We start from the raw sequence: 22,017 nt of genomic DNA, 5'->3' as shown, positions 1-22,017 counted from the left end.
TTCCTGTGCCAGGAGAAGACTTCACACAGAGCCTTGGCTGATGGGGACAGTTTCCACCAGCTGTCCAGCTCTGGAAGGTCCAGATGCCACAGAGGGGACGCTGACTGGTCGTCACTTCTCTTGCAGGAACAGGATTTAGCAGCAGAAGTGACGCAGGACAAGAGGGTCCATGAGGTCAGAAAGCACAGCGGACAGCTGGTACAGCCATGATGACAGCAGAGGGAGAAGAGAAAGAGATGCAGTGACCTGGCTGGAACAGTGCTTCTGATGTAACACCTGCCACACAAACACAGAGACAGACAGAGGCATTGGTGGGATCAGGCTGCTGAGATTAAAGTGGCTGAGGTAGATTTGCACTGGCAAGATGAAGGTGATTTATTTATGACGTTTTGGGCCCATGATGCCTCAGGTTATCGAGGAAGGAATGCAACATGTGGACGGGCTCGTGATCAAGGGGTTGACTCGACCATGGACGCTGTTGCACAGGTTATTCACCATTGTAAAACATGCACTACAATCAAGCAAGCCAAGTGGTCAAAGCTTGTGTGGTGTCTGGGGTGATGACTGAAGTGTAAATATGGGAAGGTCTGGCAAATTGACTATATCACACTGCCACAAACCCGCCATGGCAAGAGCTCTGTGCTTACAATGGTGGAGCCACCACTGGATGACTGGAAACATACGCCGTGCCTCACGGCACTGCCCGCAACACTGTCCTGGGCCTTGAAAAGCAAGTCCTGTGGTGACACAGCAGCCCAGACAGAACCGAGCCAGACAACGGGACTCATTTCCAGAACATCCTCATAGACACCTGGCCCAAGGAGCATGGCAGTGAGTGGGTCTGTCACATGCCCCATCATGCACCAGCCTCCGGGAAAACTGAGCTGTGCAATGGACTGTTAAAGACTGTGCTTAGAGCAATGGGTGGTGGAACTTTTAGAAACTGGGATTCAAATTTAGCACCCGGGTGCCCAGGGTTGAGCTGACTCTGAGCCTTCCAAGGGGACAACCTGCCCTGCCCTGCATGTGCTCAGCACAGCTGCAGCCCCAGCCCGCACTGTCCAGCAGGACAGTGATGGGACAGGGCACGAGCACAGAGCTGGTGAGAGCCCCAAGCGTAGCCCACGTCTTTCACAGATTCATAGAATCGTTTTTGTTGGAAGAGACACTTAAGATCATTGAGTCCAACCACAGCCTAACTCTAGCTGCCCCTGGCAGACCCCCTGCTGCCCCTGGCAGACTTGTGGCAAGTTGCTCCTGAGCGCAGCTCACATCTCTCTCTGGCGAGGAGCACATGAGTGCAGCTCATATCTTTCCCCGCTGCTACTGGCAGACCCGCAGTGTCAAGGCGTTTCACCAGAGCTTCCACCTTCCTGAAAATGGCGGAGAGAGCCCCCAGGCTGCCCCAGGAAGGTCCAGCAGGAAACACTCCTAGCTGTCCCAGGGTGGCCCTGCAGGAGAAGGTTAGGGCTCCCCAGGAGGTCAGTGCTCCACCGCAGCCCAACCAGGTGGATGTGGTCCAGCCACCATAGATGGGTGAGTGAGGGGCCCTGATTGCCTGGGCAGTGTGGGGACCAGTGAGCGCACCCTTCTCGACACCAAGACCACGTTTGCCCACACGCTGGCAGGGGGTTCCCACAGGTGGTGGGCATGATGCTGCCTGAAGTCCAGGGCTGCTCCAAGCTGGGAGCCGGCCCCAGCACAGCCTCTGCAGGGAGGGGGGACCCAGCTCCTGCTCCAGGGAATGGGCAGCGAGAGGCAGCTGGGTGGGCAGGAGGCAGCCTTGCTGTGGGACAGGGACCTTTTCTGCCTGTCTGAAGCGAGTTCCTCACCCGCTGCACTGGGGGTTTCCCTGTCCTGCCTGGCTCCAGCATCGCAGCCCATCTGCCAGGCACCTTCCAGCCCTGACACGCACAGGAAGACTGTGCCTGGGGAGCAGGCACTGGGCTGGACGGAGGGCAGAGCTCCTTCCTCTGCTCTTCCTACCACCAGACCCTCTCTGCAGTCCTCCCTGCTCTCCTCCTTTATTAGATGCTGATTTGTTACCAGTGAATGAATTACTAAGAGGATACACGGACTTCATCATGGCCTTTCTCAGCGGTGCAGAAAAGGTAACCACAGCCATTTCAAAGGCAGCTGTGCCGGCATCTGCTGACAGGGGCTTTGCTGCGAGGCTGTTGGAGGGTGCTGGCTGGGCAGAGATTCTTCTCCCAGGTCTTCACATGGCACTGCACCCCCCATGCTGTGGTGCTGCTGGGTGTGTGTTCCCCATCTCACACTCCCTGTTTGTCTCTCTGCTCCCTGGCTGCCAGGAGGAAACAAGCTGGCAGAGAATATCAAGGTGAGGGGATACCCAGTGACTCTGGGGAAGGGATCGAGGCCCCCGGCACCGGCACCGTGTGAGGACAATGCTTGGGCAGGGTCAGGGGCTGGTGACACTGGGTGCGGGCAGCTGCTGGGTCCAATCCCAGCTGTGCTCTGCAGGTGCTGCTGGAAAAGGAGCCCAGGGACCAGCTGTGCACGGGGATTTATTTCATTGCCCTGGAGAAGTCACTGAGACCACAATTCTTGCTAGGATTTGTCTGAGCTGCTCCTGAGCCCCTGCACACACAGAGCTGCCACTGGGAAGGGTCTGCAGGACAGAGCTGAGCACACAGTGGGTGGGATGGGGTCCCAGACTCAGGGACAGAGACACAGCTGCAGACAGGGAGAGCTCCAGGCAGGAGAGACATGGGCAGGGAGAGGAAGCTGCTACCAGAAATGCTGGGGTGGGGATTTCGGAAGCCCCCTGCCATCCCCTGCAGTGCAGACACATTCCCAGTGCAACCCCCTGGCCTCTGCTCCTCCCCAGCAGCGCCTCTGCCCCAAAGCCATGGGGTCCAGGTCAAGAGTCTCCACCTCAGTGTCTGGACCTCCACGTGAAGGATTCCTGGAATGTGGTACGCAATAATGGGGCCAAAAGAACTTGTGCCATGTGAGTGGCAGCAGCACAGCCAGGTAAAGAGAAGGTTTCACAGCATGCCCATCTCCCTTTCTGTCCTTGCTTTATTTTCCAGGAGCACTGCAGTGTCCTTCCCTGTTTCTCCACCTGTCCCTGGTGCTCTTGCTCTCTGGGGTTGGGGTGGGAAATTGGGTCCATTTTAGTTCTGGCACCAACACAGGGCGTTTTGTCCCAGGGGTGTGTTCATGGAAACTAGGTGCCCAAGCTGCATTTTAAGCTGTGATGTACCGTGTTTCTCGGTTGGTAGAAATGGAGAATGAGCTGAAACATCCCTCATTCAAGGAGGGGGTTTTTCATGAGAAATGGCATGTTTATTTTGCTAAGAGAAGTCTCCCCTAACTTGTCACTGTCTTTTCCTCCTATGACATGTCCCCACCTTCACATGCAAAGGAAATACCCAACAATAGCTCCATCAACCAGTTCCTCCTCCTGACATTCACAGACACATGGGAGCTGCAGCTCTTGCACTTCTGGCTCTTCCTGGGCATCTACCTGGCTGCCCTGCTGGGCAACGGCCTCATCATCACCACCATAGCTTGTGACCAGCACCTCCACACCCCCATGTACTTCTTCCTCCTCAATCTCTCCATCCTCGACCTGGGTTGGGACAAATGACTGAGTAGTTCAACAAGGGCAAATGTAAGGTCCTGCATCTGGGCGGGAATAACCCCAGGCACCAGTACAGGTTGGGGTGGAACTGCTGGAAGGCAGCTCTGCAGACAAGGACTTGGGAGTTCTGGTGGACAACAGGTTGACCACAAGTCAGCAATGTGCCCTTGTGGCCAAGAAGGCCAGTGGTACCTGGGGTGCGTTAAGAAGAGTGTGACTAGCAGGTCAAGGGAGGTGAATCCTGCCCCTCTGCTCTGCCCTGGTGAGGCCACATCTGGAGTTACTGGGTCTAGTTCTGGGCCCCGCAGTTTAAGAAGGACAAGGAATTATTGGAGGAGGTCCAGTAGAGGGACACAAAGATGCTGAGGGGTCTGGAGCATCTTTCTGATGAGAGATTGAGAGAGCTGGGGCTGTTCACCTGGAGAGGAAAAGCTGAGAGGGGATCTCATATATGTTTATAAATATCTCATTCCTGCCGTCGTTTGAGCAGTTGGCCCATCAAGAATCGGTGACCTTGACCTGCTTGGTGGCCAGTTTCCACCTGGTGGACATCTTGGTGACCTGGACCCACGGGGATGTCCTGCTGGCACCCAAAAGCGTAGCCTCAAAGCTGGGGAGAGGCCTACACCGTCTACAGCCTCTTGGAGGTGCCAGCCAGCCAATGGCAATGTGGCTACACCTTCTCCCGTGTTATTTGCTATGACGGGATCCCCATGAACTACATCCAGAAGAGTGTGGACAAGAGCTCAGGTAAACCCACTGCTGCCAGCATCTCGGTGTTTTAGGCCAATACTGATATCACCTGCTACTGGGTGTCACCAAGGGGCAGTGGGGGGCATGGGGGTCAAAATAAAGAAAAAGCTCCAGAAAAAACCTGCCCTGAAAAACTTGTATTTTGAACAAAAGGCCCAACACTTGGGTAGGCCTCATCCGCTGCTCCTATAAGCACGTTGCTGTGCTGGGGCTCTCCCTGGGCTCAGGACAGGGCATGCAGTGGTGTTTTAGGGAGTGGGTGTCACAGAGGTACCCCGAGGTTAGTTTAAGGGACAACAGGGTCCAAAACAGCTTTTATTAAACCGGTGAGAAACAGGGTTTTAGCACTCCAAAGTGACTTAAATAAAGGTTCGGATATCAGTTGAGGAAAATTATTAAGGGGCAGCAACTAATACAACAGGCGGTCCACAGTGTGCATGCACATGGCTTCACCAAAACAATACCGGAGCCATCCCTTAGTCCCGGAGAAGTACACACTTGCCTAAACACGGTGTGGGATTATTTTTAAAGAGATACACGTACTCGTAGTGAGTACGGGAAGTGTACACTCGCGATTCTGCGAGGGTAAATTTATAATACACTCGCAATCCTGCGAGGGTTAATTTTCTTACACGTGCAAATGTGCATGGAATATTACACGTGCTTATGTGGAAGCACGGGAGGAAAATACACTCGCGATTGTGCGAGGAAATAATTTATACACGTGCTCGTATTGAGCACAGAAAGTTACACGTGCAAATGTGCACAGAAAGTACACGTGCTTGTATTAAGCACGGAAAGTACATGTGCAAATGTGCACGGAAAGTTACACGTGCAAATGTGCACGGAAGGAAAATACACCCCCGATTCTGCGAGGATTAATTTATACACGTGCTTGTATTGAGCAGAGAAAGTTATACGTGCAAATGTGCACGGAAAGTACACATGCTTGTATTAAGCACGGAAAGTACACGTGCAAATGTGCACAGAAGGAAAATACACCCGCGATTCTGTGAAGATTAATTTTACACGTGCTTATATTGAGCACGGAAAGTTACACGTGCATATGTGCATGGAATAGTATAAATATGAGAAGGTGGGGAGTGCACAAAAAGCAAGGGGGATACACAGCTGGCACAGCTGACCCCAACTGACCAAAGGGATATTCCGTACAATATGACATCATGCTGAGAATATAAAGCTGGGGAAAGAAGAATGAAGGTGGGGATGTTTGGAGTTATGGTGTTTGTCTTCTCAAATAACTGGCTTTCCTGGAGACAGCTGAACACCTACTGGCCAATGGGAAGCAGTGACTGAATTCCATGTTTTGCTTTGCTTGCATGCACAGCTTTTGCTTTACTTATTAAACTGTCTTTATCTCAAGCCATGAGTTTTCTCACTTTTACTCTTCTGATACTCTCCCTCATCCCACCAGGGGGAAGTGAGTGAGCAGCTGTGTGGGGATTTGTTTCCAGCTGTTGTTAAACCATGACAGAAGGAAAAGCAAAGCTCTCTTGTGTTGGAAGGATAAAGGACTCAGCACTCCGATTCAATGTGAATCACTCAAAGCCCTTTATTACAGAAACAAGCCTCCTTATATATGCAACTATTCTCTGATCATGCGTCCACACTCCAAGCATGCATTCACTAATTGGATATCATCTATGTTCACGAGCTGTCCACGCGCTGGAATCTTACTGCTGATAGGTCCATTGATTTACATCTTTTGAGGCCTTGTTATTGTAGAACTGCTTCTCTCCCACAGCAGGTCCTGTTTTCAGCTTTTCGAGGTGACCTTGTAATTCCTTTGGGCCTGGCTGGTTCAACAACAAATCTCCATCTAACAGAAACGCATCCACACTCTTGGACTTGGTAGTTACAAGGAAAACCAAGAGCAAAAAGAATTGATTGCTGCACTAGAAACCAAGGCTGAACAAGGAAAACACAGGGCTGCTGATGAATGAGGAAGGGAATTTAGTAAAAGCAGACACAGGTGGCACCGAAGGACTCAAGGCCTCTGTGTCTGTGTCTTTACTGACATGGTCTCCAGACCTCTGTGCTCAGGGAAAGGCTTCAAGAAGCAGGAGAGAACAAATTGGCAGAAACTTCAGGAAATGCAGCAGGACAAGCACCACTGTCTGTCCCTGCAGGGGACTCACCCAGCAATGGCACAGGCTGAGTCTGCTGTGGGATCCGCCCTGTGGGAAAGGTCTGAGTGGGAAGGGAGCTGGACAGGAGGCAGCATGAGCCCTGGTGCAAGGGAGGCCAGGAGCACCTGGACTGTGTGACCCAGAGGCTGAGGGAGGCGATTGCCCATGTCACTGCATCCAAATTTCAGATCCCAACACAGGAAAGATGTCAGCAAGCTGGAGTGGGTTGAACAAAGAGCCCCCAGGATGAGGGACTGGAGCACTTTGCCTGTGAGGAGAGGCTGAGGGAGCTGCGCTTGCCCAGCCCAGAGAAGGTAAGATCTTTAGGGAACATGCAGCAGCATGGCCTTTGCCCAGGGAGACTGAGCCAGGGTCATGTCTGTGATCCAAGACACGAGGATGAGAGGTATTGGGCTGGAACAAGGATCGGGCTACACAGAGGGAGAAACTTTTTCAACGTGAGGACAGTCAAGCACTGGGAGCTGTTTCCCAGGGAGTGAGCACCAGCTCTGTCCCAGAGAGTGACCAAGATATGGTTGGATAAAGCCCTGAGAAATCTGGTCTGACTCTGCTTTGAGCAGGAGGTTTGTCAAGACACCTCCTTCCTTCCTTCCTTCCTTCCTTCCTTCCTTCCTTCCTTCCTTCCTTCCTTCCTTCCCCTTCCTTCCTTCCTTCCTTCCTTCCTTCCTTCCTTCCTTCCTTCCTTCCTTCCTTCCTTCCTTCCTTCCCCTTCATGTTTCCAAATCAGGGAAAGCTCTCTGGTTCTCCCTGAACACAGCCTTTGCTTCTGTTTTTATTTCCTCCTACCCAAGATCTTTTCTGTGAGTATTGTAATACCCTGGAAAAAGAACATTCTACCCCCTTGGTCATGCATTTCTTGTTTTGTATTCTCTTACAGTATTTCTGAGATAGTTTCTGTGGTGTTTTCCACATTGGGTAGCAACTCCATTAAACACAGATGTATTTCTTCAGCTGTATTTTCCTGCAATCCTCAACACTGTTATCATGTCAGAGGCACTGGCCCACAAACTTCAAATGCTGATGTGCTGGAGTTTCAGTCTTGATGGACATTGTCACACTTGTGGATTGGGCCAACAGAAACCTACGGCAGTTTTACAAGGTGAAGGGGACAAGGTCTGCACTGGGGCAGAATAACCTCACGCACCAGGACAGGTTGAGACCCGACCAGCTGAGGAGTGTCCTGCGGAGAAGGGATGGGAGTTGTGATGGATGCCATGTGGGCCAGTGGGTTTCCCATTTAGAAAGGAGGATGCAGAAACTGGAGAAGGTCCAGAGGAGTCTGTCATGATGGAGTTAGAGGCGTGAAGCACATGAGCTGTGTGGAGAGGCTGAGGTAACTGGGCCTCTTCCCTCGCTGAACAGGAGGTACAAGGCACTCTAGAAGCAGGTGACACCTTCCTGAAGAGGTGGTGGAACAGGGGGAGGGGAGGGGAGGGAAGGGGAGGGGAGGGGAGAGGAGGGGAGGGGAGGGGAGGGGAGGGGAGGGGAGGGGAGGGGAGGTCACCTCATGACGATGCTGTGGTTGGCCAGGAGCAGGCTGGCATCATGACATCATCAACAACACCAGCTGTGAAGACTGGAGACACATAACTGAGCCCCTGGGCAGGCCCTGTTCTGGGGTGAAGACACCTGAACATCACATGGAAGCACAAGGGACATAACGTGAGGAACTGGGATGGGAAAAAGAACATGAGAGAAGGGACTTGTCCCAGTTTGGTCTCACCAGTAGCTGAAGAGCAGAGACATGAGAAGAGGCCAAAGTACAGGGAGACCTGGAGGGAAGCACTGGGGAGCTTCTGGGTCATCGAGTCTTGCAAGGGCACAGTGCCAGGGGAACCCCTCAGAGATGCCATTGAAGGCCCAGATGACCTTGACGATGGCATCCCAACTACCAAGTGGTGGTACAAATGGAACAAACCTGAGACCAATGGGGAAAAAGTAATTGGTGACAGTTGTTAATTGGGGAGGGGCCTGGGGCACAGACAGGGAGGAACCCAGCTGAGCTGGTAGGAAGAAGCCTGTGCGTGGGGAGGGATGCAAGGGGTCAGCTGCAGCCGGGAAGGGGTTACTCAGTGCTGATCTGTCCGAACCCTAGGCCTGATCACATGGTGTGTCCTGCCCCCTTATTAAACACTGCTTCTGGCTATTTGCTCTGTGAGCTCATTAGTGTGTGTGTGACTGTATGTCTGTGCTTTGCTGGCCAGCTGCAAGGGGGGCTGGCTGGAAGAGAAGGACACCAGGGTGGGGAGACACCCAAGGCTGGAGTTGCCAAGTGGGTAACATCTCCAAGAGTGGATAGGACACCTGGGCAGACCCAAAATTCAGGCCCACGCTGCAGAGAATGTGAATAAGTGCTGCAGAGGATCAACAGACCATTCACGACTTTCACATCAGATCAGCCTGAGAAAGGAACCACATGGGGATGATTGTGTTGTCCATAGAGGGGGTGTGTTCTGTGGTTGATGTGTTGGCTGCAAAGGTGCTGTTCTCTTTTGGTCTGTGGATGGTTTATTTTCCTTGCAAGTACCAGTATTTAGCATTTCCCATTTGGGTGACTCTACCTTGGATGATCTCTCACTTAGGGAGGCTTCAGTCACCACTTACCCCAGATACAGCCTGTCCCTATAGCTCTCCAGAAAGCTCCAGGTTACCACCCTGGAGAATTTCTTCTGCACTGTCAGAGCTCAGAAAGCCCTGGGTATCTACCTCACCGACCGCTCACGATCTTCATAGTCAGCACACACCAATGAGTGAGTCCGTTTTATTTCAGAGATGCTATGAGAGTGTCAGCTCTGCCCAATGAGAGGCACACTTTTATATCAGTTAGACAGAGTAGGTTCGTACGTCAAGAGAAGTATGATGGATTCAAACATCTATGTCGGAAAATAATAAAAACTAACAACTATAAAGATAATTATTAAGAAAATAGAAAACACCAAACAAAGGACAAGCCTTCAGTGGGGCACTGTGGGAGTCATCCGTGAAGAGTGATGGAAAATTTACTACCACTGAGAACCACATCTGCAAGAACTTTCCTGATAGACCCCTTGAGCTCCTGGTTCCTCATGCTGTAGATCAAGGGGTTCACTGCTGGAGGCACCACTGAGTACAGAACTGCCACCAGCAGGTCCAGGGAAGGAGAGGAGATGGAAGGGGGCTTCAGGTAGGCAAAGGAACCTGTACTGGTAAACAGGGAGACCACGGCCAGGTGAGGGAGGCACGTGGAAAAGGCTTTGTGCCGTCCCTGCTCAGAGGGGATCCTCAGCACAGCCCTGAAGATCTGCACATAGGACAGTATGATGAATAGAAAACACCACAAAAATACAGAAGCATTAAACATGACAAACCCAGCTTCCCTGAGATAGGAGAGTGAGCAGGAGAGCTTGAGGATCTGGGGGATTTCACAGAAGAACTGGTCCACAGTATTGCCCTTGCAGAGGGGTACTGAAAATGTGTTTACTGCGTTGTCCTGGTATTGTTAAAAACAAGTTTCTCTTTCAGTGAATTTTGCCTGTCAGCTAAAGCCTTCATATTAACTGCATTTTCCTGGAGAACCAGACACATGTTTTGGTAAAACCTAGCAATGGAATGCAAGCTTATTGATAAGCATGGATGGACATCTCGCGAGAGGGGCGACGAGAAACAACTGACCAACTGTGTATAACATTCCATTCACGTGAATACTTCATATAAAATGGGAGATCACGAGGATCTCGTCCCTTTTTTCTCTTGTTCTTATGGCCGACATTAGGAGAGGACCTTGCTAGTCGTCCCTGCGAACTGAGGCCTAGTGAGAGACTGAATCCAGCTCTGGTTGGCTGTGGATTCTAATCCAGGACTTTGGGTGCCGGCTCTGCAGTTGCTGAGACTTTCAAGATTGGTTTTGTATATTTTGTATTATTTTCTCTATTCTTATTAGTAGCATTAGTAAAACATCTTTAATTTTTTCCAACTCTCTTCTCTCTGTTCTTCTTTTCCTCCCAATCGCCTCTCCTTAGTGGAAAGAGGGGAGAGGGAGGGGCAAAAGGCGGTAGTGGGGGGGAAGAGGGGGTTAACAATACATCTGCCAGGGTTTTATTGTCAGCCCGCAATCTTAACCCTCGACAGATAATTGGCGCCCAACGTGGGGCTCGAGAAAGGGGTAAATCTGGAGATTTTTGGCTTTTCTACTGCTCTGACTTACCTTTCAATTTTCTTGGCACGGTGTCAACTCATAGAGTTGTGATACTCGCGCGTCTGTTTGCTTTGGACATTATTTAGTGGTATTAAGGCAAAGTGAATTACATTGATTTAAAGATGTTATGGCTTAAGTTGTACCAGTTATTTTCTGCATTGTGCTCACTGATTCCATATCTGTGTTGGGCCTTCTTTTTAAATCGAAGTATTCATTATATAACAACAAGGAACTGGACAATGGTCATGATGATACTGTGTGGTTTGTCACTGGTTTATTTCGTTATACTGCAGCCGCTAATGAATTTCTACTCGCTTCTGCTTTACCTTGAAAAGCCTCCAGGAGAGATTAAAGAGCAGTACGGCTCTGTATTTGCTAATTGGTCAAGCGAACCTTTAGAAAGGCTGACTAACAATACTTTTGTTTTTTCGCTAGGACAGTTCACAAATGTTTTAGAGAGCTTTGAATATCCTTGGAGTTTTGATAGAACTGTGATGGTGTTATCTGGTTTGCTGAATGTGTGTCGGTTTGTGCTTCTGTTAAGAGAAATGGCGTTCAACAGGAGGTTTGCGTCTCTTTTTAGTCCTGAGATTTGCGGTGCATCTTCGGAAGCTTTAGTAAAAAGCACTCCTGGCCGCTCGAGAAAGAGCAAAACAGCGAAAGCTGCCACTGCAGCTGCTGCCCCCCCAACGGCGCCTTCGCAGGCTGAAGCTACAGCTCCTCCGCAGAGTTCCTCTGCCAAGGTCGCTTCTGATAACATTAGTTCTGCAGCCTCAAAGGCAGCCCCGCCTTCTTCACACACTGGGCACTGTTGCCGCTGTAACCATAGCGATCACTGTGACAGTCATTCAGACTCTGGAAATGAATCAAATGATGGTAAACCCATATCAGCATCAGTTGCTGGTTGTAAGAAAGTCACTAGAAAGACAACTCGTGCAGCAGATGATGGCACAGGGCCAACATCAACCCAAGGGGCACCATTAGGACAGAGAGGAGATGAAGTGACCTTTTCTCCAGGTGAGCTGAGAGATCTGCGAAAAGACTTTAGTCATCGTGAAGGCGAGAATATCTTAACCTGGCTGCTCCGATGCTGGGACAATGGGGCAGAAACAATTGAATTGGAAGGTGGTGAAGCCAGGCAGCTGGGATCTCTGTCAAAAGATTCCACCACTGATAAGGCAATTTCAAGAGAATCTAATGCCACTACTCTCTGGACCCGACTCCTGGCAGCTATGAAAGTAAGATTTCCCTACAAGGAAGATTGTATATCCAAGTTAGGGAAATGGAATACTATGAAGAAAGGTATTCAGTTCCTGAGAGAATTAGCTGTGCGAGAGATCATCTATTTTGGACCAAACAGCCAAGAGGGAACAGACCCAGATAGAGTAAATTGTTCATGACCTCTGTGGCGCAGATTTGTACAAAGTGCATCACCTGCATATGCCAAGTCATTGGCAGGAATGCTCTGGTCATCTAGAGGTGGACAAGATATTACTGAAGTGATTGAGCAGCTCCGTGAGTTTGAGGACAGCCTTGCTGGTTCTCTACGGGCTTGTGTCTCTGCTGTGGAGAAACTGTGTGAAGAATCTGATGACCGGTTTGAAAAGCTATTGCAAGAAATCAAAGAACTCAGAGAAGACACGTACCATTCACGACCTGCACAAACCTATGTTTCAACTATTAGGAAAAGGCGTTTCCAATCTCAAGAGAGAGGACACAGGCAGCCCACAAAAAGAGGTTCACTGTGGTTCTTCCTACATGAGCAGGGAGAAAACATGAATAAGTGGCATGGAAGACCTACCTCAGAACTTCAAGAACGAGTACGTGAGATCAAAGGAAAACCTCCTAGGAAGGTGGCTGCTCCAGCTTACAAAAGGAGCAGAAGGGATTCTGATGCTCTTGAAGGAACCTCTAATTCACACCCAGAGACTGTGCAAACCAGAAATTAGAGGTGCCCTGCCTCCAACCAGGTGGAGGAAAGGGATAACAGAGTTTATTGGACTGTACAAATACGATGGCCTGGTACAACACACCCCCAGGAGTACAAAGCTTTAGTGGACACTGGTGCACAGTGCACAAGAATTCCTTCTAATTATAAAGGAACGCAATCCATCAATATTGTTGGAGTGACTGGGGGATCCCAGGAACTGACTGTTGTAGAGGCTGAAATGAGTCTAACTGGAAAAAACTGGCAAAAGCATCCCATTGTGACTGGTCCAGATGCTCCATGCATGCATCCTTGGCATAGACTACCTCAAGAGAGGGTATTTTAAGGACCCAAAAGGGTATAGGTGGGCATTTGCTATAGCAGCTGTGGACACTGAGAAAACTGAACAGCTGTCTGATTTGCCTGGTCTTTCAGATGATCCTTCTGTTGTAGGACTGCTGATGGTTGACGATCAGCAGGTGCCAACTGCTACCACGACGGTGCATCACCGGCAATATCGCACCAATCGAGACTCTTTGATTCCTATCCAGAAGTTGATCCATCAATTGGAAAGCCAGGGTGTGATCAGTAAGACTCGCTCACCTTTTAACAGCCCAATCTGGCCAGTGCGTAAGTCTAGTGACGAGTGGAGACTAACCGTGGACTATCGTGGCCTGAATGAAGTTACGCCACCACTGAGTGCTGCTGTGCCTGACATGCTAGAACTGCAATTTGAACTGGAGTCAAAGGCAGCTAAGTGGTATGCTACAATTGACATTGCTAATGCATTTTTCTCTATTCCTGTAGCAGCAGAGTGCAGGCCGCAGTTTGCTTTCACCTGGAGAGGCATCCAGTACGCGTGGAATCGCTTGCCCCAGGGGTGGAAACACAGTCCTACCATCTGCCATGGACTGATCCAGACCACGCTGGAGCAAGGTAAAGCTCCAGAACACTTGCAGTATATTGATGACATCATCGTATGTGGCAACACAGCGAAAGATGTCTTCAAGAAAGGTGAGAGAATAATTCAGATTCTTTTGGATGCTGGTTTTGCCATAAAACGAAGCAAGGTCAAGGGACCTGCACGAGAGATCCAGTTTTTAGGAATAAAATGGCAAGATGGCCGTCGTCAGATCCCAATGGATGTGATCAACAAAATTGCTGCAATGTCTCCACCTACTAATAAAAAGGAGACACAGACTTTCTTGGGCGTTGTAGGTTTTTGGAGAATGCATATTCCTGACTACAGCCAGATTGTGAGCCCTCTCTATCGAGTGACTCGAAAAAAGAACCAATTTGAGTGGGGCCCTGAACAACGACAAACCTTTGAACAAATTAAGCGTGAGATAACTCATGCGGTGGCCCTTGGACCGGTTCGGACTGGACTAGACCTTGCGTCTTGGCCTCGTAAGACTTGCAGAGGCTTTTGTTGGCCAAACCCACCACTGTGTCCAGGTTCCCTGCACTGGAACTACAGTGTGTGACCATTTAGGGGTTCTGGGGCGTGGCCGGAGCGCGATGGCGTCACAACCAGCCCCGCCCCCGGCAGGTTCCGTCCCCGGCGTTGCCGGGGACGCGCAGGCGCAGCTCAGTCCTGTTCTGGACGCGGAGCGGAGCGCACGGCGAGGGCGAGGGGAGGAGTCCGTGGGCCGAGCCGAGCGCGAGCGACCGCAGCGAAGGGCGGGACTTGAGGAGGAGGCGCGGGAAGCGCGTGTGGTGGCGCAGAGGGAGACACTGAGAGACCGGCGCGACCTTGAGGCGGCGGCACGTGCGGTGACACGCCATGGCGGGCACGGCGAAGCAGAGGGCGCTGCTGAATGCGCGGCGGGACGCGGGCGAGGCCGGGGCGCTGGGCCGGCTGCTGAGCACCTCGGCCAAGAAGGTGCTGCGGCACAAGATCGAGTTCCAGCCCGCCAGCCACGGCTTCTCCAGCCAGCCGGAGCTGCTGCGGGCCAAGTACCTGCTGCTCAGCCCCCGCACCGAGCCCGCCGAGCACCCTCGCGGCGCTGAGGAGGGACAGCCGGGCCAGCAGGGTGGGTGCAGAGGGCCGGGGGCTCTCCCTGCGCTGCGCAGCCCGCGGCTCACCCGCCTCTCTCTCCCCGCAGGCAGCGACCGGACCCCGGGGCGCCACGGGGACGGCGTCCCTGCGCCCCAGAAGGGGCTGTTCCCTGCAGGGCGCCTCGCCATGCAGTGGCAGCGTGTCCAGCGCATCGGCGTCGGGCTGCTAAATCTGGGAAACACCTGTTTCCTCAACGCCACCCTGCAGTGCCTCACCTACACGCCACCGCTCGCCAACTACCTGCTGTCCAAGGAGCACAGCCGCACCTGTGAGTGGGGAGGGGAGCGCCCGCCTGTCCCGGGGCTGCGCTCAGCACCCTGCGCACGGCTCTGCCCGGGGCTGTGCGGCTGCCGGATGCGCCTTCTCTGCTCCCTCCTGCCCGTGTCTCCGTGGAGAGGACATTCCTGCATAGGGGAGCATCCACTTTTCCTGGCCGTAGCAGTGTTCCGAGCTCTGCACCCTGCGTCTGAGAGGCTTTGTCTGTGCTGCACACAGCCAGGACTAAGATGGGTTTGTCCTCAACGTTCTGTCTTCTCCTCTCCCACTCCAGGTCACCAAAGCGGATTCTGCATGACATGCGTCATGCAGAACCACGTCACGCAGGCGTTCGCGAACAGCGGCAGCGTGATAAAGCCAGTGTCCTTTGTCCGAGACCTCAAGAGTAAGGATGGCTGCCCTCGCGTCCCCTCCTGTAGCCGTGCGGGAGGGCAGAGACTATTGCAGGAGCAGAACCTTTGAGACCAGGGCAGGTCTTGGCAGAGGTTCTTCTGAGACAACTCACTGAGCCTGCCAGGGCCTTCATGGGCCTTGTGGGGCTTCCCCCATGGCCGACATGAGTCTGACGTCTGGTTTGGGCCAAGGGAGCTCACACCCCGTAGTCCCTGCCCCGAGGGAGAGCGGGAGGACCTGCCTCTGTTGCAGCACGTGCTGCGGCTGATTCCTCCCTCTCCTGCAGAGATCGCCCCGCACATCCGCTGGGGCAGGCAAGAGGACGCGCACGAGTTCCTCCGTTTCACCATCGATGCCATGCAGAAGGCCTGCCTGCCCGACTGCACAGAGTACGTGGGGCCTCTGGTGGCCGTCACTGCCCTTGTCTGCTGGTCCCCTTGTCTGCTGGGCTGCTGTCTGCCTTCTCCTGACGCCTCCACCCCAGCACAGCTGCGGTTCTGTCCCCAAATCCTGTGACTGGGCTGGGTTTGGATCCTGAGGACACAGCGCTGGCCCTTGGGGGCGGCTCTTGGGCCGGACGCTGTGTGATCCGAGCTGCCGTCTCTAGGTTGGATCGCCAGACCCAAGCCACCACCCTGATCCACCAGATCTTTGGCGGTCACCTGCGGTCCCGTGGTGAGTGCTGGCTGCCAGGGCCTGGGCCTGTGACTCTCAGGGCTGCTGTTTCCCCAAGAGCCTTGCAGTAACTTGGGAAAGTCACCAAGCATGTGCAAATTATGCAGAGCTGTAGCTGGTCAGTCTTTTGGTATCTATGGGTCACGAAGCTGCTGGCTGCGGGTGCCAAGCTCATTGCCACCAGCAAAGGAACCCACGTTGCCAGCTGTCCAGCAGCACTTGTTGTCCCAGCACGTAGAGGCTGCGAATGCTGGTGCTGCCATCCCAGAGCCCAAACGCGGAGAGGGGGAACACGGCAGCTGCCTGCGCTGTGCTGGGGGTGGCGGTGCCGCGTTGTGCCAGGGGGTGCTCACTGCTCTTTCTCTTGCAGTGAAGTGCTCGATGTGCAAAGCAGTCTCGGACACCTTTGACCCCTGTCTGGACCTGCCGGTGGAGATCACGGTACCGGGGCAGGGTCAGGCGGGGAGGCGCTCTGCTCTGCAGGGGATGTTCCTGCAGCTGCACCGCTACTGCTCGAGGCTGTTTAACCTGCCAGCGTCAGGCACGGTGCAGGCAAGAGGGAATCAGCTTCTGTTGTTGCGCTGCCTCCTCTGCCTGGCCCTGACCTCTCCTCTGTCCTGGCAGCAAGCCGCAAACGTAGAGCAGGCACTGGAGCTGTTTGTGAAGCCAGACCTGCTGGGCGGAGAGAACGCCTACCTGTGTGACAGGTGAGTGTGCGGGGCTGGGGCGGGAAGGGGCCGCGGGTGTGCTGGTGGGAAGCAGGAGGGCCGCTGCAGTACAGGAGGGCTTCTCTACCTGCTCCACCGCTAAACCGTGAGGTACGTGGCTGTGAAGCCTGTGATGAAGCCTGTCACTCCTCATCTCCCTCCTCTTGAGAGGGGGACCTGAGCCAGCAGACCTGGCCGTGAGCAGGTGCCCTGGAGCGGTACCCGCTCCCAGCAGGTCATTTCCAGGGGGTTTGTGGCTTGGCCAGGGCTGACAAGCACCTGGGTGGTGGAACAGCATGAATAGCTCAAGCTCTCCCTGTGCAGATGCAAGAAGAAAGTGTCGGCAACCAAACGCTTCACCATCCACCGAGCGCCCAATGTTCTCACACTTGCTCTGAAGCGTTTTGCCGACTTCACTGGAGGCAAGATCACAAAGGTGAGTGCTCGGCAACCCAGAGCGGGGCTGTGTCCTGTCCCGAGGCCCTGCTGCCCCGAGCAGGGTGGGAGGTGGTTCTGTGCGTGGTGCGAGCTCTACCGCAGTCCTGCAGCCCTTCCCCAGCTGTGCGCTGCGGTGGGAGTTTGGCTCATCCCGGCATCTTCCTCGCCGTGGGCTCTGCCTGTGGAGAGCGGGTTCCCCCTCCCTCGCGAGACGGGAGTCGTAGGACAGCTAAGCCGCTCTTGCCATCTGCTGTGCAGACTTCTGAGACATCCTCTCTCCGCAGGACGTGGGCTACCCTGAGCTCCTGAACATCCGCCCGTACATGTCCCAGACCAGCGGGGATCCCGTCATGTACGGGCTCTACGCGGTGCTGGTGCACTCGGGGTACAGCAGCCACGCAGGACACTACTACTGCTACGTGAAGGTGAGCCCAGGGCGCTCTCTTGGCACCTCTCTGTGCTGGGGGCCGGCAGGTGCTCGAGGGTCCGTGTAATGCGCAGACAGGAGGGTGCTCAGTAGACGTGCGTGGTGTGGAGCACTGGGGGGTACGGGCTGTGCTCCGTCACAGGAAGAGTGGAGTTCTGCTCTCGCAGAGTCCCCTCACTTGCCCGGGGCCGCTTGGGGGTTTTGGGGAGCAGAGCTCTGCCAATAGGCCTGTTCCTGCTGCTCCTCAGGCCAGGAGCGTCTCTGGACACAGCCCGACCCCGTTCTCTCTCCCTCCGCAGGCCAGCGACGGGCAGTGGTACCAAATGAATGACAACGTGGTCCGCCCCAGTAACATCAAGGTGGTCCTTAACCAGAAGGCGTATGTGCTGTTCTACCTCAGGTGAGCGTGCCCTGTGTCCCCGGCCCCTCTGCCCTTGCTCAGCATGTGGGACAGGGCTGGGGGCACGTGCCTGGGTGTGGGAAGGAGCTTGGCCCAGGCAGCCTCAGCGCCCACGTGCGTGCGCTGGCACGGGGGAGGGTGGCAGGGAGAGCTCCAGCCCCTTGTAGTGGTTTTGCTGCAGCTCAAGAGCTCCTCACTTCCGCAGAGCTTCTGGCTCCTGGTTCTCGCAGCTACGACAAGAGTGTTGCAGTCACTCAGACACTGGCAGTTAACACGTGCCCTTCTCTGCCTTCCCCAGGATCCCCAACCCCGGGAAGAGCTCAGAGGGTCCCGTTTCCAAAGCTGCCTCCAGCCTGCCTGGCCATGTCAAGCTGCCTTCTGGGTCACCGTCACCCAAGCTGGCCCGGAAAGCCACACACGCGGCTGCAGCGTTGCCCGGTGACGCAGCCCAGAGGCCCAAGAAGCCGCTCTCCTCGCAGCTGCCACCCGCGCCCAGAGCGGCTCCAGGGTTTTGCGGCCCGAGTCACACCAGTGGGGCCAAAGCGCAGGTTCCCCGGAAGCGCTGCTGGGAGCCCGGGCCCCTGCCCGCCTCCCCCAGGCTGCCGGAGCCCATGCCCGGCCAGGAGCCGTGGGGCAGCGGGGAGAACACCGGGACACCGGGAAGGGACCCTCGCAGCAGGGCTCCTGCCAGCCTGGTGCTGGCAAAGCTGAAGGCCTTCTTGTCGGCCAGTGCTGCTCCGCAGCCCAGCAGCACCATGTCACCACCACTGGCCAAGAAGCTGGCGCTTTCCGACACATAGGTGAGTCTGAGCTTCTGCCCAGAGACTTCAGTAGGTGCCTCGTGCCTCCGGAGCCGGGGCTTGTGTTGGGGAGTGCAGGACTGATGCTGGTACCTTGCTAAGCAGGAGGCGGGCGGGGAGAGCCTGTCAGCCCCAGGGCTCTGCCCTCCCTCTGGGTCGGGGTGCGGGCCAGGCCCCCGCTCTTGCTCCCATCCCTGCAGAGGCTGGAGAACTGGCTGCTGCCTCCTTGCTCAGGACGGCGGGTGGCTGCGCCAGTCCCTGGAGCGGGGCGGCCTCGCCAGCCTTCGCAGGGCAGCGTGTCCCCGGGGGCGATGGGAGCTGGTGACACCACAGCTGGAGGCTGCAGAGTTGCCTCCTCCCCAGGCAGCGGCTGCACAGGCTCTCTGGGCGCCGCTGTGCAGCCGGAGCTGGGGACGGCGCTGGGGGTTCTGTTCTTAACGTTTCCTTCCTTTTTTCCTTTCTGCTTCTAAGGGAAAACACTTCTGATTCTTCTTTGACTCCCCCACTTCCCTCTCCCTGTCTGTGTCTTTTCCCCTCCCCTTTCTCTGGGCTCCCCTTTTTGTTTTCTCCTCTTAGCTCACAGCAACCTCTTTTATTTAGACCACCAAGTTGTTCTTTATGTCAATAACTGCAGGGCAGCCCCCAGGGAAGGAGAGCAGAGGGGACCACCATGCACGGCCTCACCTGCTGCTGCCGGTTCCTGTGCCCGCCCCAGCCCGGCGCTGGGTCCCTGTGGGGCCGGGGCGCTGCCACCGGGACACCGAGCAAGAAACTGGAGCGCTCCCTCGGGAACCGGCGGGGCTGGCGGGACAGCGGGAGCGGCCAGAGGAGCCACAGGGAGGATCCAAGGCTGGAACAGCTGTGCTGGGAGCAACGGCTGAGAGAGAGTCCTCAGCACTCGGACAACTCCTGGGAGAGCTTTCCATCAGATACTTCATGGTGAAGATTTCAAACACGATTTCATAAAGGAGGGGTTTTTCTTTACAAGTTGTTTTCTATCATTTTTCAGTGTATACAAGAAGTGATAGCAGCATTCTACAATGGGTATTGATCCAGGGGGTCTCATGGAGACATCTGGACAGGCAGGAGAGCAGTCCAGTGAGGCCGGACATTGTATGGATGACTTATCCTCTCACCCTTCCCAGTCCCACCTGTTCCCTCACCGGCCACCTGGGACTTGGCCTCACCAAGCTGGAGCACAAGTGTGATGGGAGCGGCTGAGGGACCTGGGGGTTCAGCTGGAGAATAGGAGCTGAGGGGAGACCTTCTGAGCTCTGAACTGCCTGAAAGGAGCTTGGAGCCAGGGGGGTCGGGCTCTGCTCCCCAGGAACAAGCGCCAGGAGCAGAGGAAACGGCCTCAAGTTGCGCCAGGGGAGGTTGAGGTTGGATTTAGGAACAATTTCTTCCCCAAAGGGCTGTGGGGCATTGGAACAGGCTGCCCAGGGCAGTGCTGGAGTCACCATCCGTGGAGGGTTGGACAGACCTGAGATGAGAGTCTCAGGACACGGGCCAGTTCCGGGGGTGGGGAACGGTTGGACTCCATGATCGTAGAGGTGTTTTTCAACCAAAATGATTCTATCGCACGTCTATCTTTGCATTGTAATAGTGCCTAAAGGTCACAGCCAGGGTTTCTATGATCTTGTCCTGATATTTTTCCAGATGCGTAGAAGTCTGTCTCAAAGAATGTAATGAAAACAAAACAAAAGAGCGTGGGTAGAGCGAACAATGGCAAGGAGGGAGGGCCAAGTATGAAGATGAATCCCAGTGAGAGCAAGTATTTGGGTGATACGATCAGGCCTGAAATCATGCTCTCTTATGCACAACTGAACCCGTAAGCCCCTTCAACAGACGATTCACCCCCGGTGGACCCAGAACTCGAAGCAAATCTGCTCAGGAAGAGACCATGAATTCCCAGAGCCTCTGCCACAGAGGAACTACAGGGCGAAGTTCGAGCTAAGCTGTACTTTGAGATGCCAGAGCAGCTGCTCAGGTTCAACAGCGTCAGAAGAAATGGTCTTCCTGCCTCACCACCCTGCAGGAAGAAGAGGAAACGGCAAATTCCCCTCCAGGAAAGGAACGTGCTCTGGTGCTCCCAGTACTGCCCTACCTCTTTGGGGATGGTATGTTGGTCGACTCTTCCCTCCAGCTCCTGCAGCTGTGCAGCAATGGGAGTGAGCTTTGCCGTTCGCACTGTCTCACACAGGACTTGCCGACAGTACCTGCAACCATAAGACTTGGTCAGTTTAACCCTCCCAGAGAGAAGTTTGTCCATGTCCTTGTGGTGGCACCTGCTGCATTGGGGCCACAGTCTGCTCCTGGAGTTCTCTCAAGCCACACCGAGGCACTTCATTGTCTTTTTTCTGGCCAAGAATCCCAGCATCTTCGCAAGAAGCATTGAATCTCATTATCAGCTTTTAGGGAAGGCTACTGAAATCTCTCTTCGCCACACTTTTTTTCTGATTTTAAACCAAACTGACTCTGCTTAAAAGCATAAACACACTAGTCCTTATCCTGAACCTCTCACCCATACAAGACGGGGCAAGAATCCCACACACTCAATACTCCCTTACTGAAACTCTGACATTAGTCCAAATACAAAACGTACCCCGTTGCACCAACAGATGCATGAAAAATAAAGGCACACTGTTGACCAGCCATCATCCTAGTTCTGTGGCCCTTTTGAAAGAAGATTACTCCATGCTTTCTCTCTAGGTATGTCTAAAATGAATCCAACCATTAAAATGACTGATAACTTTCGGAAAACCAGGAGAGGAACCAAACAAAACAAGAAGCAAAAAAATTTTGGCCTGGCAGCCTGGGCACTGATTCTGTGCTCTGCCAATGAACCTCAAGGGTTTCTTATAGACACCCTGAAGACAGCAGCTTGGTCCCCATGTCTGGAGCCCTACGGCAGATTCTGTCTGTGCTGCAAGTCATGCTGTGGTTTGATCACTTCCAGATCCCTGGGCAAAAACAATCCCACGAATGGGCTTGCCTTTGCCTGAGGCAGGAGTAACCCAGACTGCCTTTCCTAACATGTTTTTCATGTGTACTACAGGGACTTTATCTCCTTCTACAGTCCGTAGAATTTCTGATTGGGCAGGCCCGGCTCGATTGGTTGATCCCCTGGTGTTGACCAACCAAGTGGCTTTTGCTAAATGTGAATCCCAGTTTTTAAAGGTTCCACCACCAAGTGCCTTTAGTGTA

At 53.9% G+C, this 22,017-nt stretch overlaps 1 protein-coding gene and 1 pseudogene across 2 annotated transcripts in view; one reads left to right on the top strand and one right to left on the bottom strand.

Annotated features, from left to right (window-relative positions):
- LOC308041719 (cytochrome P450 20A1-like) overlaps positions 1 to 22,017 on the bottom strand; it is a 136,367-nt pseudogene that overhangs the window by 97,111 nt on the left and 17,239 nt on the right. The window lies entirely within an intron of this gene.
- LOC308041676 (ubiquitin carboxyl-terminal hydrolase 36-like) lies at positions 14,419 to 18,810 on the top strand (the record flags this gene model as incomplete). Its single annotated transcript, XM_080346584.1, has 11 exons — positions 14,419 to 14,668; positions 14,741 to 14,962; positions 15,245 to 15,355; positions 15,650 to 15,752; positions 15,971 to 16,038; positions 16,409 to 16,479; positions 16,663 to 16,745; positions 17,070 to 17,181; positions 17,468 to 17,608; positions 17,910 to 18,010; positions 18,309 to 18,810. The coding sequence occupies 11 exons, from the start codon at positions 14,419 to 14,421 to the stop codon at positions 18,808 to 18,810; spliced, it is 1,764 nt and encodes a 587-aa protein (XP_080202710.1).

Source organism: Nesoenas mayeri (assembly GCF_963082525.1).
Source record: "Nesoenas mayeri genome assembly, chromosome: 6".
NCBI classification, from domain to species: Eukaryota; Metazoa; Chordata; class Aves; order Columbiformes; family Columbidae; genus Nesoenas; species Nesoenas mayeri.
This window is presented reverse-complemented; position numbering and strand designations above follow the sequence as displayed.